Raw genomic sequence first — 14,584 nt, forward strand, 5'->3', positions numbered from 1 at the left:
CGCAGAATTGTTAGGTTACAGGTTCAACTCAGGGGGCACGAGAAGATCCGGAGAGGTCATTCTGAATGAGGTCCAGAAGGGGCTTGAAGGCCAGGGGGAAAGTTCGCATTTGCCTCCACAGACTGGTGAGTGAGGGGAGTGTGTGTCGGGGGAGGCAACATGGTGCCAGTGAGGGACAGATAGAAAGAAATACACGAAGTGTGGTAGTGTTTGGTAAACTTAGAAAGTTAGCACTTACCACAGGTGGTTCTTTTCAGACTTGAAATTCTCAGAGTAACCTTCCTTAGGCTGAGAAAAGTGTGTTCATTAATATTATATTCTTTCACATTCTGCTTTTCTCAGACCCGCTTTCTTTCTTACAACTTTTTTTTTTTCTGATAATGTATTCCTAGTTAAAGATTAATTGAAACTAGCCCATTTGACTCAAATGGAATTTGGACACAGCAATCCCATAAGTGTTCAGAAAATAGAATGGATACAGTGTAATTGCTTTTAAAAAAATATACATTATATGCTATAATTCTGAAAACAGCAATGTGAAACTTCAAAGGAGCCGGAAAAACCACGTGCCTCATGGTTGAGTAAGTAGAGTACGTACAAGGTTGTAAAGGCCGATTGTTCGAGAACGGGGCTAACGAGGGTCAAAAATCTTCACTGAAATCTCACAAAAGGGGGCTCAAACACCCGTCGCTAGGTTACTCACAAGAATTTACCATTTCTGTGGCCAAAAAAGTTTATCTGCCTGGTCTGTACATTATAATTTCTGGTGGCAGGCTGGTGTGCCTGGGCTCTTCCTGGGGAATGGCAGGAAGTTGAAGTTGGCTGCCGACCTGGAGTCCTCAGGCTGAAACCTGGCCAGGTGCCCAAATCTACCTGTCGGGACGCTGGCTATTTTTGGTTTCGGTCACTTTGCCCAAAAGATAAGGAATTTCAGGAATTCTGCTCAACACCTCTGAAATAGAATCCAAAACAATGGGCCTTTCATGGAACTCTAAACGTTTGGCATTCACAATGTTATTTTAACTTGTTTTCTGTGCAAAGTGTGGAGGCACTTAGCTCCTGTGGAAATTTGGACGGCGGTGGAGGGGGGGACGCTCTGAAACCGTCAGTACAAAGGCTGCTCATAGCACATTGTGCCCTGCCATTTATTTAGAAAACGATCAATTTTAAATATTTCGTTGTTAGTTCTCACTTTTATTTCTGTTTTCACTTATTTTCAGGCGTTCTCGGCCTTTGCTTCTCAAGGGCTGCCAGGCCTTCCTGGGGCCTGGGGGGGACAGTCATTTTTAGGCCTGTTTTAATCAGTGCTTCTTCATGCCTTCCTGTGTGGATGTTTGTAGGAGTGAAGACACACGTGAAAATGTCTTGGAAAACAAACTTTGATAGAACTACTGGCCATTTTGATCATTAATTTGGGGTTCTTTTTGGTGGTAAAAATAACCGTTGCTTAAAAGTGAAATTAGTAGTATTATAAGTGGAAAAATATAATCTGATGAAGAAGCTGATTAATTTTTTTGTTTGTTTCTGTGGTTTAAGTATTTCGGGTTGTAAGGGAGTAGATATTTGTTTTTCTTGATATTCATGAGGAGTAAGGACTGAGAGATAAATATACCCTAAGCTGATGTGGAAGGAAGGAAGTTCAAAAATTAATCTCGTAAGCAATCTACAAAAAGAAATATCTGGTTGTTTTGCCCCCTTCTTACAACCAGTAGCTTTATCAGTTTTGCAGGAGACTGAGAATGCATCTGCAGATGGGATCTGAAATCTGGCTCTAAACTGTAACCACATGCTTTTGGATAACATTTCTAGACTGTAGACTGGAGATTAGGATTCCCACTTCATATAATGGTGTGACGATGAAATGAGATATTAAATGTGTGAAAACAGCTATACGTAGTAAAGGATCAGTAAATGGTTGCCAGTATTCTTAGTATTAGAACTGGTGATAATTATCACTAATATCAACTATTCCATTGAGGAATCGATGAAGAGGGTACTTTGTTAGGTGATATTGGGGGATACAGGGGAAAATCTGTAAAATTTAGTTCCTAGGATTAAGTAGCTTTGTATATAATTTAGGGCAATAAACCTTGGGTACAAAGATAACGGACAAAACAACATAATATGTGGGCAGTGAATGATTGGAAAGATGAAATAGTCCTTATTTTGTAGAATGCTCTGGAAGGTTTTCCTAAGGAAGCTGGGCCTTGATAATAGCTACAGTGTAGATGGACAGAAAGAATAAGAGGCTATTCCAAAGAGAAGTGAGTCTCCCCACTCCCAGCCCCTCCATCCTTCACTTTATAGTATAGCGTTGAGATTACAAGCAGGAAAAATGATAGAATTGGGCCTTACTACTTACCAACTGTGTAACCATGAGCAGGCATATAAACCACCTTAAAACAGATCCGTCACCTGTGTAATGGATGTAAAGATAGAATAGGGGGTTCTTGCTCTCTAAGTCTCATAGTTAAAGGTCAATGGGGAAAGAATTGTTACAGCATTGGTATTGGCAACTTATGCGAGTCCCCACTCAAACACCTCTTCATGTTTAAATCTAGTGTTGACTCTGGCCAGTTGCAGTAATGCTTTGACTTTTGTCCCTGTTTAATATTATAAACATTTGACGGTATGATGCAAACACAATACGAATCCACTGCAAAGTGAAATTTCAAGCCTTGGAAAAGATAGAGGATTCCCTGAAGCCCATGAAAGTGATTTTGAAAGACTTACTAAAAACACTTTCAAACCTATTGATAAGGGTGTGTGTGCGTGTGTGTGTGCGTGTGCGTGTGTATGTGTGTGTAATCCTCACAAAATGCTCTTTCAGACACTGTTCTAAGCACCTGATATGTATTCATCTCTCGCACAGTACAGCCTTATGATGTAAGAACTGTCACAATTCCCATGACAGGCAAAGAAACAGAAGCAGGGAATCCGAACCAAGCAGTGTGGCCCGGCGGTGCACGTCCTTCCTCACTGCGCCATACTGCCTCCACTGAGATCAGGTGGTAATTCTCCAGTGAGAGGAAATCAGAAAGAAGAGAACGGGCACCTGATTGGAGAGAGATTTCCAAAGGATAAAGAAAGCTCTCCTGAAAAACTGATAAAAGCTATCCTCTGAGCAATGTTGACAGTGGTTAGGAGGGTATGTTCCTGGGGTCAGACCTCTGGAGCCTCGCTGCTCCTTAGCCATGTGACCAGGGACAGCTTACGCAACACCTGTGTCTCAGCTTCCTTATCTATAAAGTACAGATAGTAAATAGTAAACACCTATTGTATTGCGGTGTGGATTTTATGATTAAAATAGCCGTAAATGCATTTGACAAATAGAACATACTTGGTAAATGTTCATTATTCTTATAACTAACATTTGGGAAAACGCTCCTCTTTATGGTCATGTTCCAAAAATCAAAAAAGAAGAGTGTCTTGTGCTATTCTCCAATTGTGTTTGGGTAATTTATTCTAAAAGACCTCCCACACATGTTTTGTTTTTATCCTTCTAAGAATTAGCACATGGTTACGACAGTGGCACAAACATCCTTATTTAAAAAACCAAAGGATGAAATAGACTTACTTTCATTTTATTTTTCAAGGGAAAACCTGAATAATAATCCCCCATATACCCTATTTACTCTGAAATTACTGTTTAAGTGGATTCGTTCTGTTGCTTTATTTTTTTCAGCACTCATTGTCCTCAGATAATGAAGGCCTATCCCTTGGGATTTTTGTGACAATTGAATGAAATAATGGATGTGTGCAAGGCATATAGGAAAACTCCACGCTTGTTAGCGACTGTCTTATTAATTTGTTGTCATTACTATTAGGTGGGACAGGTGTGAGCAAAGGGCAAGTAGAAGAATGTGCCTGTCGTGTGCATTTGAAGGCATTCAGCACCTGCTGTGAATAAGACGAGACACAGATAGGGACTATGAATGTCGATTGAATGTGTTTGTCCCCCTCGCCCTCCTCTTTCCCTACCAACTTTCTCTCTCTCTCTAACTCATTCACTCACTGTCTCAGAGCTACTAGTCTGGTGGAGAAGTCCGAGGTGAAAACAAGTGCTGATTGTACCTTATGCTTTGTAAGTGCTGCAATAGAGACGAGGTTCACGTGCGTGTGGAGGCGGAAGCATTTCCTCCGTTAGGGGTCTTGGGAAGGTTTCACCAAGAGGACACTATTTGGGCTGGATGAGGAGCTGAAGTGGAGGAAACACAAGGTTGAAAGGTAGGTTCCTACCTGTGCAGGTGTAGAGGCCGTGGTGGCTGCAGTGTGGGAGTGCTGACGTCATCTCCGAGTTTCGCGGAACCATGGAAGTTCGTGTGTTTTTAATGCAGGTTTATTACCATATAACTTACATACAGTAAAACTCACCCTCTCCGGGCGTTCAGTTTGATGAGTTTTGACAAATATATTTATATAATCCTGTAACCACCACCAAGGTAGAGAATTTGCATCACTCCAGAAAGTTCCCTTGGGTAGCTTTGCCGGGAAGCCTCTGGCAAGCCCTGATCTGATGTCTGTCCCCATCCAGAATACGTGTGGAATCATCGCCTGGAAGCTTGACGTCTGGCTTCTTGCATCTGCATGACGGTTTTGAGACCCAGCCATGGTGTTGTGTATATTGGTAGTTGGTGTGTGGAAGGTTTAAAAATTAAGGAAAGCTCTGACATTTTAGGACATCGAATCTGCTGGTTAGGTGCATTATCCTGTCCGGTTAGGACGAGCGTCGTGCCTGCGTGTGGCGGTGAGGCTGGAAGCGAAGTCGTGGCAGGGGAAGTGGACAAGCGGGGGTTGGGTTGTACTGGAACCGTGGAGCTGCGAGTGGGAATGCAGGATTTTAAAGAAGGAGTGAGAGAAGTTAGCAAAACCAGTAGGTTTAAAGCCTTCGCTTGGTAGCAAATGGGAGGGAGGAATCTGGTCAGGGGGCTGCATTACAGCCACATGGAAAACCTAGGGAACTTTCCGCATGGTTATAGAGGAAGATCAACCAGGTGGAGGAGAGAAGAGCCCCAGGTGCTGGGAAGGGCAGGATGTGCGGGTGCAGGTGGGGAGACATGGAGAAGCGTGTTTATTTTAGCTCCTGTTGATGTGAGAGCTCAGGTGCTGACTCTGGCGGGAGTTCTGCTCCTGGAAGTGGCTCTGGAGTGTTCTGTATTTTGTCAGGAGGCTGGGGGGCTAGGAAAACTAGCATCCAGATGATGTTTCTCTAAAGTTTCTCCTTCGTGCTATATTTTGAGCTTTAGTAAAGCAATCATATCTCATAAAATGCCTTTATGAGTTAAAAATCTATAAGCATTTTGCAAGTTTACTATAAGATACTGTTTGATAATAATTATTTATGGTGACATGTCATCTGCTTGCGATACTCTTGAATACATTCAGTAGAAAAGGCTCCGCATTTAGATCAGGACCCAACTTCTAGGACGAAAACAATATATTCTTAACAGGGACTCACAGACTTCTGACCCTACCCGTGATACCTCAGTAAATGTTTCTTGCCCCTAGAAACCATTGACTTTCTCATAAAGAGAAGCATTCATAAAGAGGGCTAAGCCACATTGTGCCTATGGATTAAAAAAAACAAAAACCTTGTAACTGCAGGCACCGGTGATGCAGTAAAGGTTATGATATCGGTGACATGAGTAAGGCAAGATGGTACAATACAAGCCCATTCTCATTCACTCTGCTGACGGAGGTGAAGGTTGTGTCTTAAATACCAAGGAAACAGTGTGACTAGAAAATTATAACGATATGAAAATAGCGCACCTTTGATTTTTTAAAATTTTTTTTTTTTAGTTTTGCTGCTTGAGAAGATAGAGCACGATGACTTCTGCAATAAAACGTTGAAGATCACGGATTTTGGGCTGGCGAGAGAATGGCACAGGACTACCAAAATGAGCGCGGCGGGCACCTACGCGTGGATGGCGCCAGAAGTCATCAAGTCTTCCCTGTTTTCTAAGGGAAGTGACATCTGGAGGTAAGCACCACGCTTCTTGCTTTTGCAGACGGCTGCAGAAACTGGTTGCTGCGCTCCCTTTAAATGAGTCCCAGAGTTTTCAATATCCGAGCCTAATAGAATACAGGCCTTTCTTCTCTACACTCACTGGAGAGCTCTTCTCTCAAAATCTGTTTTTGGTGTTTTTTTGGTGATTATATATCAATAAATATTATTTATTTATCGATTTGTTTATTTTGCTTTCCGGAGTAGAGTTTAATGATTCACCACTTACATATAACACCCAGTGCTCGTCACAAGTGTCCCCCTTAAGGCCCATCACCCATCTCGCTCCTCCCCCAACCACATCCATCAAACCCCAGTTTGTTCTCTAGCCTTAAGAGTCTCTTATAGCTCCTGGGTGGCTCAGTCAGTTCAACAGCTTCCCTCAGCTCAGGTCATGGTCCCAGGGTTCTAGGATCGAGCCTCGCGTCCGGCTTCCTGCTCAGCAAGGAGCCTGCTCTTCCCTCTCCCTCTGCCTCTCCCTCACCAGCTTGTGCTCTTTCTCTCTCTCTCTGTCAAATAAATAAATAAAATCTTTTTAAAAAAGGGTCTCTTATGGTTTGCTTCCCTCTCCCTCTCTTTTTCTTCCCCCTTCCCATATGTTCATCTGCTTTGTTTCCTAAATTCCACATATAACTAAAATCATATGGTATTTTTCTTTCTCTGACTTATTTCGCTTAGCATAGTACACTCTAGCTCCATCCACCTCATTGCAAATGGCACGATTTCATTGGCTGAGTAACATTTCATTGTATACATATACCACATCTTCTTTATCCATTCGTCAGTTGATGGGCACTTGGGCTCTTTCCAACAGTTTGGCTTTGTTGATAATGCTGTTACAAACATTGGGGTACATGTACCCCTTTGAATCTATATTTTTGTATCCTTTGGATAAAGCAGTAGGTATTGTTGGGTTGTAGGGTAGTTCTATTTTTAACTTTTTGAGGAACCTCCATACTGTTCTCCAGTATGGCTATACCAGCTTGCATTCCCACCCACAGTGCAAGAGGGTTCCCTTTTCTCCACATCCTCGCCAACTCCTATTGTTCCCTGTGTTATTAATTTTATCCATTCTGACAGGTGTGAGGTGATATCTCATTGTGATTTTGATTTGTATTTCCCTGATGATGAGTGATGTTGGGCATCTTTTCATGTGTCTGTTGACCGTCTGGGTGTCTTCTTTGGAAAAATGACTGTTCATCTCTTCTGCCCATTTCTTAACTGGATTATTTGTTTTTTGGGATGTTAAGTTTGATAAGTTCTTTATAGTTTTGAATACTAACCCTTTTTTTCTTTTTAAAGATTTCATTTATTTATTTGACAGAGATAGAGACAGCCAGCGAGAGAGGAAACATAAGCAGGGGGAGTGGGAGAGGAAGAAGCAGGGTCCCAGCGGAGGAGCCTGATGTGGGGCTCGAACCCAGAACGCCGGGATCACGCCCTGAGCCGAAGGCAGTCGCTTAACGACTGAGCCACCCAGGAACCCCTGAATACTAACCCTCTATCAGCTATGTTACATATCTCCTCCCATTCTATAGGCTGCCTTTAGTTTCCTTGATTGTTTCCAAATCTGTTTATTCCTAGCTGTTTCATAAGTTCGATTGTCTGATTTTCAGTAAAAGCAGCTAGTTAAAAGACGGGAGAGGGTTGCTAAGTTAGTAAAAGTTGGCAGCTAAAAACAAAGTAGGCGATAGGAAGAAAAAAAAGGATGAAATTCTGTAGTAGAAACTCCTGACCTCTAGAGCCACGAGTTGTGGAGCCAAGCATTCCCACACACCTGGAGAATGCGTTTACCTGGTAAAGCATACTCGAGCCCTCGGATGTCAGGATGCGGAAGGGTGGGAAGGCCCCCTTTCCGAATTGCACATTTCTTTGATTTAGAATCTCCTTTTATAACATTCATATAAAAATGATGTCATTCAAGAGAGGTTACTCTGTGCGGTGGACTGGTAGACTAGCACACGGACTAGCGCGTTAACTGGCGTGTTCACTGATCATCTCTTGCCTTTCTTCCTCCTAACTGGTTATTACAGCGCAAAGCAACTTAGACACTGTCATTGAAGTTTTACAGTATCTCCTGAGATTACTGCACTTCCACAGAGTAGGTAACCAAGGCACTGGGACGTTAGGACATCTCCTCAGGATTATAAAGCTAATAAGTAGGTATACTCCTATCCCAGGCCTGCGATCCAGGATCCGTGACCACAGCCCTTGCTTATCAGGCTACCTGAGTTCTCAGGAGACAGCTTTATTTATATTGTATCCTACCCAGGTTCAGAGAACAAAAGAAAATGCATTACATTCTATAAATAGTCCCATCGAAATAGTTCTATTTTTTCCACATTGATGTTTTCTTTTTTCCACATGGATTTTTAACATAAGCCCTCTCCTCTCTAGAAAAATGACCTGTCTTGAATTATTCATTCACTGAAACTCCCAAGAAGCAAAGTTAGGTTGTTGCTATTGTTTATTTTAGTTTTGTTACGTGCTAATGAGAATAGCAAGGAAGTAGTTTTGAATTTAGACAGTTTTCAGTTATCTCCGGGATACTTTTGTCCCCTGCTCTGAGGTGATTTTTGTTGCTTGATCTATGAGTTAAATTTACTTATTCTTGCGGTTAAAGTGTCTCTGCTAAGGCACCATAATGCAGATAAGAAACTGAACAGGTTGATTGCTAGTAGTTACAGCATTATGTAATTTAAAAGCACTGTACTATATATTCCCCTTTTTTTTCTATGTGAAACAGTGCTGTGAGATGGTAGAGCCGACATCACTATTATTTTATAGGTCAGTTAACTCACGATCAGCTCTTCAGGGCTTTGTGAGTGGAGACGTAGCTCGTAAGCAGTGATACTCCCAAACTCGAGACTTGAGCTTGCAGATGCAGTCGTCTTTCACTGGTGCCCTGGTACTCCACCTGCTCGGGGAGGAGCCCTGGACTCAGGGTTCTCGGACTCGAACTCCTTCACCTAGAGCTGGTAGAACCTCAGCTGGAGGTCCCCGAGGCCCCGTTGCTTGGGCACATTGTGTCGTTTGTACATTCTCATTCCGAACGTTTCCAGTAGATGGTCTGGATACAGTCGGCAGTAACGGAGAGGTCTTCAAATGAGAGGTTATTGTATCTGGAATGACCCGAAGCCAGAGTCTGGAGAGTTTCCAGCTCTTTGCAGACCTGGTGTTCAGAGACCCTTTGTTCTATTACAGTTGTGATGCTTCAGGTCCCCACATCTCCTTAGGTCAGAAGATAATCAAATGAGACTCAGACATCAATTCCGTAGCCAAATTTAAATGCTTTCTTTGGCGTTATTCTGAGCTGTTTTGCCTTTCTTTTAGGTGTGTGTATCTTACTACCTTCTGTCTTCTATCTTTAAAACGATGCTTTAATGTTCTGTATAAGCAACAAACTATAAGAAATGAAAATTAAGTTACCACTGTAAATTTCTGACTTTTTTAAAACTTAAAGATAATGATGTTTTCAAAAGTTAGAAAAGTAAACAGGACTGTACTAGTTATGTTAGTAGAATTTAAAAAAAAAATATATGACTTGCTTATATGCCTGTGTGTTTCCACTTAAAATCAAATGGGGTGTCTGGAGTGAGTGGTATTTTATGTATTAACAAAAGATAATTTGTACTTTATGTCTTGAAGAAGATAAAGGGAAACTAAGGTACGAATGGGTACAGAGTTACGACGAAGAGGTGTTTTGTCCCATCAGCAGGCCCATGCTGATTTTTTTGTCCATAACTATGAAGTAATATGGTAGAAGCATTAGTAATACATCTCTTAAAATATGCAGGGAGAGGAAGAAAGATAAACAACTTCAAAAAAACCATTTTAAAATAGTCAGCATAGTTTGATCTCAGTCCTGTGGTGTAGACGATGGGATTTCTGTGGGACTAGAATCTTTAGTGTCCTGACAGTCCTCAGGAGGCTTTATTCCAGTGTAGAAAAATGAGATAGAAGGAGAAACATCAAAACCACTACATTAAAGGGTGACCTGGTTCTGGACCTGGTTTAATTCAGTTTAGTACTGCTCCTGCACTTTCCTATTCCTTAGATAGTTTGAATTCCTGTCACGAATGCATAACTGATGTCTGGGAAGGCGTGCACTTACGTGTGTTTGGGAAGTTCGCTGGAAGAACCCACCTCCCACCTTGGGATAAGTGCCACGTAAGGGTTTTGTTGGAAGAGAAGATTCTTAATCAGAGCTGGATGGGGGCTCTGATGCATTTATCCCACCACTTGTGTGGTAAGGAAAAGACATTTAACCCGTGTAACTTTATGGCAGTTTTGCTTTGCAGCTATGGAGTTCTGCTGTGGGAGCTGCTCACGGGAGAAGTCCCCTACCGTGGCATCGATGGGCTCGCCGTGGCTTACGGGGTGGCGGTCAATAAGCTCACTTTGCCCATTCCATCCACCTGCCCTGAGCCGTTTGCCAAGCTCATGAAAGGTATTTGTGCACGACCCTCCGTTTCTATGTGTCTGTGGAGGCAAGGGGATTCGCTCAGGAGAACGTCTGAAGATTTTTTAACCAAAAGAGTAGTTTCTGTGATCCTAATTGTCAAATGCTTGTAAGCACCTATACTATTTTATGAATTAGAAACCTTGTCTTCAATCTAAGATGTCAGGTAAAGTATTGACGGATTAAGTAACTTTTTAAAAACCAGTCTAGTTTTACCAGTGACTCGTTCAGGTACAAAATTCAACCAGCTGGTCATTTTATGCCACCAAGTACACCAGTAGCGCTCAAAGACAGAACATAGTTGGCTTCATTCTGCTATTTTAAATTCTACCTCATGATCAAAAATGTTCTACGATCTTAACCGGCACGGTTTTGCCATGACCTTATCTATTTGATGCTTGTCTTTTAAGAAGTAACTGACTCCTTTTGCAAGCAGCTAGTTACCTTCCTTCATTACTAGGCCATTTCTTAGAACCTCTCTTGTCATTGTAACCTTTTAGAAACTTTGGTTTTCTTGGGTCGCGTTCTGGAACTCTCTGTCTGTAGATCACAGGGCAGCTTAGGCTCCTGAAACAGAGTTCGTGGGAAGGCATGGACCTCACGCACCCACATAGTAATGTCATGGAAGATAAACAACAGGAGCCTAACCTAATAGTAAATATGATGCATGCCACTGACCTGGTCACTGTGTACAATACAATTTCCAAAACCATTGTTGGTTTATTTTTAAAATCTTCAGCAGACACCATCAGCACGGGCTGATAATCTGAATTATGCTGAGAAACGGAATTAACGTGGTTCTTGCTGATTTTAGAATGCTGGCGACAAGACCCTCACATTCGTCCTTCATTTGCCTTAATTCTTGAACAACTGACAGCTCTTGAAGGGGCGGTTATGACCGAAATGCTTCAAGAATCTTTTCATTCCATGCAAGATGACTGGAAGCTAGAAATTCAACAAATGTTCAATGAACTGAGAACAAAGGAAAAGGTGAGAGATCTGTATTAATTGCGTGGTGTATCCACATTCACGAAGACTATGGAAACGTGAGTCAAGAACACTATTAGCATTATTATAAAAGGCTTTCAGGCATGAATCTTTATGATTCTTACCTTCCAATTAAAACAAAACGAAACTCTACTCAAAATGTGTAATTAGAAAAGAAGCAACCTTTTATTAGGGGAATTTTCAAAAGTGAAACAAATTTTTTTTTGAATGAGAATAGCATATAAACCTTTTGTATAAATTAACCAACTTCAGTAATTGTCAATATTTTGTCATTTTGTTCATCTTTTTCCCATTATCATCCTTTTTTAAAAATGGAGTACCTTAAATTAAATCCTCGACTCATGTCATTTTTACCCTTAAGTCTTCGATATGCATCTCTAACTGGTAAGAATTTTAGAAATAACTTATTACTTAAAAAAGTAATAGCAATCCCTTGATATCATATAATATTCTGTATTCAGATGTCGCAGTTTGTCTCAAAGGTGTCTTTTTACAGTTTTTGGTTATGTCTTTTAGAACCTTTTTTATGCTAGACTCTGCCTCCCCCCCCCACACACACACATACACACACACACCCATCATTTATCTCCAATTGCTTTGTCAGAGAAACTGGGAAAGTGTGTAATTTTTGAACTTTTTAATATGAGTAAAGCTCTGGATGGGTTGTGTATTTTAGGAAGAGGCACGAAATAAACATGTATGTTAGATGTGCCAGGGCCGTATTTATGCCACCACATGCAGAGTGAAATGGGAGAAGTGAAGGCACACGGGGTTGGAAGGCAGACTAGTTGGGAAGTGAGTTCAGTTCGCATGGTCTCCCTTGGTGACAGACTGACCTCACAGCCCCGAAGGACCCCACCGCTACGGCATGGCTCTGTGCGACCGCGGCAGTACTTATTTTTAAAGATACTTTTGTAGCACTTAGGCATTTTGAGGAATCAAGGTTTATTCTGCTCATCAAGTGTGTAATTGTTCAATAGGTTAAATTCTGTTGTATGTGCAATAAATGTCTGGACAAAGTCCAACATTGCAGGCTTTTGATAACCTTTATGAAGCCATGTAATTGTCCAGGAAGGAATTTTTATGCCTCAGACATTTGTGCTCCTAAAATTGTAGAATTCTTTTGACGAGGGCAGTAATGATTTGCCTGTATAAAGAGTCCACTTGCCGATTCCAATTTACGACATGGAAACATGGCGGAGAATCATTCCCCCGTGTTAAAGTTACTTGGCCTTGTGTGGTGTGGCTCTGTGTTACATCTCTAGACTTTTCCATTGGCCATCATACTAAGGCCTTCAGTCAACCCAAGAGCAAAGGTCAGGGCAAAAGAGGGAATAACAGCTGTGGTGTGGACATGTGTGCATAAGCGTGACTTGAGCTAGTAGATACAATACTGTGCACGATACCAAGACACCGTGTGCCCACATTCTGTTCTTGGGTAGCTGACATCTACTGTTGTCTTGCTGAACTGGGAATGCATATGAGGCATGTCGTAGGTATTCCCAGGGTGCAAACTGTTTTCTTAAAAATACATATAATTTAAAAATATGTCTATGGGGACCTGGTTCTGAGTTTCAAGGTTATGTTTTGTTATTGTTTTGTTTTCCGCAGCAAATTTTGTTGACTGTGTACTGTGGGCTGGGAGCAGTGTTAGAGTCCTGGGATACAAAGATGGATGTGACAGTCTGTATCTTGAGGTCCTTACAAGGCCAGGCTAGGGATTTGGCATCTTGCTGACAAGTTTTTAAAAGGGACCAGCTAAGTATCTTGGCACCATTTTACCACCACACACTGAAGTCAAAACCTACTCCTCTCCCCCTGCCCAATCTTCTTTCATTCTGCTTTTTTTTTTTTTTTAAATAATGGGATTGCTGTTCTCATTGGTACCCAGTCTCCAAGGTCTTGGGAGATGTTTCTGGTGGTCTCCTATGTGACAAAGCCCGGCAGCGGGAATCCCTCCGCTCATGCCCGTTGGCCTCACTTACCACCTGTGTCACTGTGCCATCCCACCTGGGAGCTCTGCATCCAGTCTTGCTCCCCTCACCACTGCCTCCAGTGACCCTTCTACGGGGCAGATCTGAGCTTCCTTTTTCAATGGCCAGTCCCTTTTCCTTATTAATTTCCTTTGTCCTGACATATTTAGCCTCACTCTGTCACAATCATACTGAATTTCTTTCAGTTCTTCTGATGCCGTGCTCTTGACCTTTGGTCTTGGTATCCATTCTCTTCTCTGTCCAGAATACTGCTGCCTCCCTCGCTGTTGGTCCCACCTCACAGTTGCTGGCTGCTTTACCATCAGTCCTTCATAGCTCCCTTCCCTCACCGGGACACCCTGGATGAACTGTGTCATGGCATCCCACACTTCCCTTGTCGGGGCTGGTGCTGAGTCCTTTGTTACCATCGCTTGCTTAATTGTTCCTGGTTTGCCTTTTCTGCTAGATAATAAGTTCATCAGCTCTGCTATCTTATTCTTGGTCATTTCCATCCACAGCATTGAACAAAGTACTCAGCACAAGGTAGATATGAGATGAATTAACCTACATAAAGTTTCTTAATATGCTCCTGATATGTATTCTAATAAGTGAGTGATATTAGCAATTATCGTTACCACATTATTCCTGTTTAAAAAGGAATTTAAAAGTGTGTGTTATAAATGTATTCTGAATCTTACGCCGTCAAAGAGGTATACAACTCAGCTGCTTAACTGCTGCCTGTATTCTTGAGAGACCCCCACGTGTGTGCACAGGGAAAATTTGGTTGTTCACTTCAGCATGGTTGGTGAGAATGAAAACCTGGGAACAGCCTCAGGATCCATTAACAGGGAAGAGACGTCTCAACTACTGTATGTTGATTCCTTGGAAATCTGCAGACTAGTTACAATGAATGAATTCTAGTTGCATGTTTCAACGTGGATAAATCTCAAACATAAGATTGAGTGGAAAAAGCAAGTTGCAGAATAGTTACATTAGATATATTTATGTAAACTTATAAAACCATGCCATTCAAATGTACAAAAAGACTGAAGGTACAGGTAAGAGAATGACAGAAAGCAACAAGGCACAGCAGATCTGCAGAGGGAAGGGAGAGGATTACAGTCGGCCACACATAGG

At 41.9% G+C, this 14,584-nt stretch overlaps 1 protein-coding gene across 1 annotated transcript in view; it reads left to right on the forward strand.

Annotated features, from left to right (window-relative positions):
• MAP3K21 (mitogen-activated protein kinase kinase kinase 21) overlaps positions 1 to 14,584 on the forward strand; it is a 56,793-nt gene that overhangs the window by 11,090 nt on the left and 31,119 nt on the right. The window contains exons 2-4 of the mRNA XM_026504159.4: positions 5,800 to 5,980; positions 10,306 to 10,454; positions 11,281 to 11,456. Coding sequence (XP_026359944.3) covers positions 5,800 to 5,980; positions 10,306 to 10,454; positions 11,281 to 11,456 — 506 coding nt within the window. The remainder of the gene's footprint in view (positions 1 to 5,799; positions 5,981 to 10,305; positions 10,455 to 11,280; positions 11,457 to 14,584) is intronic.

The sequence above is a fragment of the Ursus arctos genome, unplaced genomic scaffold, assembly GCF_023065955.2.
Source record: "Ursus arctos isolate Adak ecotype North America unplaced genomic scaffold, UrsArc2.0 scaffold_7, whole genome shotgun sequence".
NCBI classification, from domain to species: Eukaryota; Metazoa; Chordata; class Mammalia; order Carnivora; family Ursidae; genus Ursus; species Ursus arctos.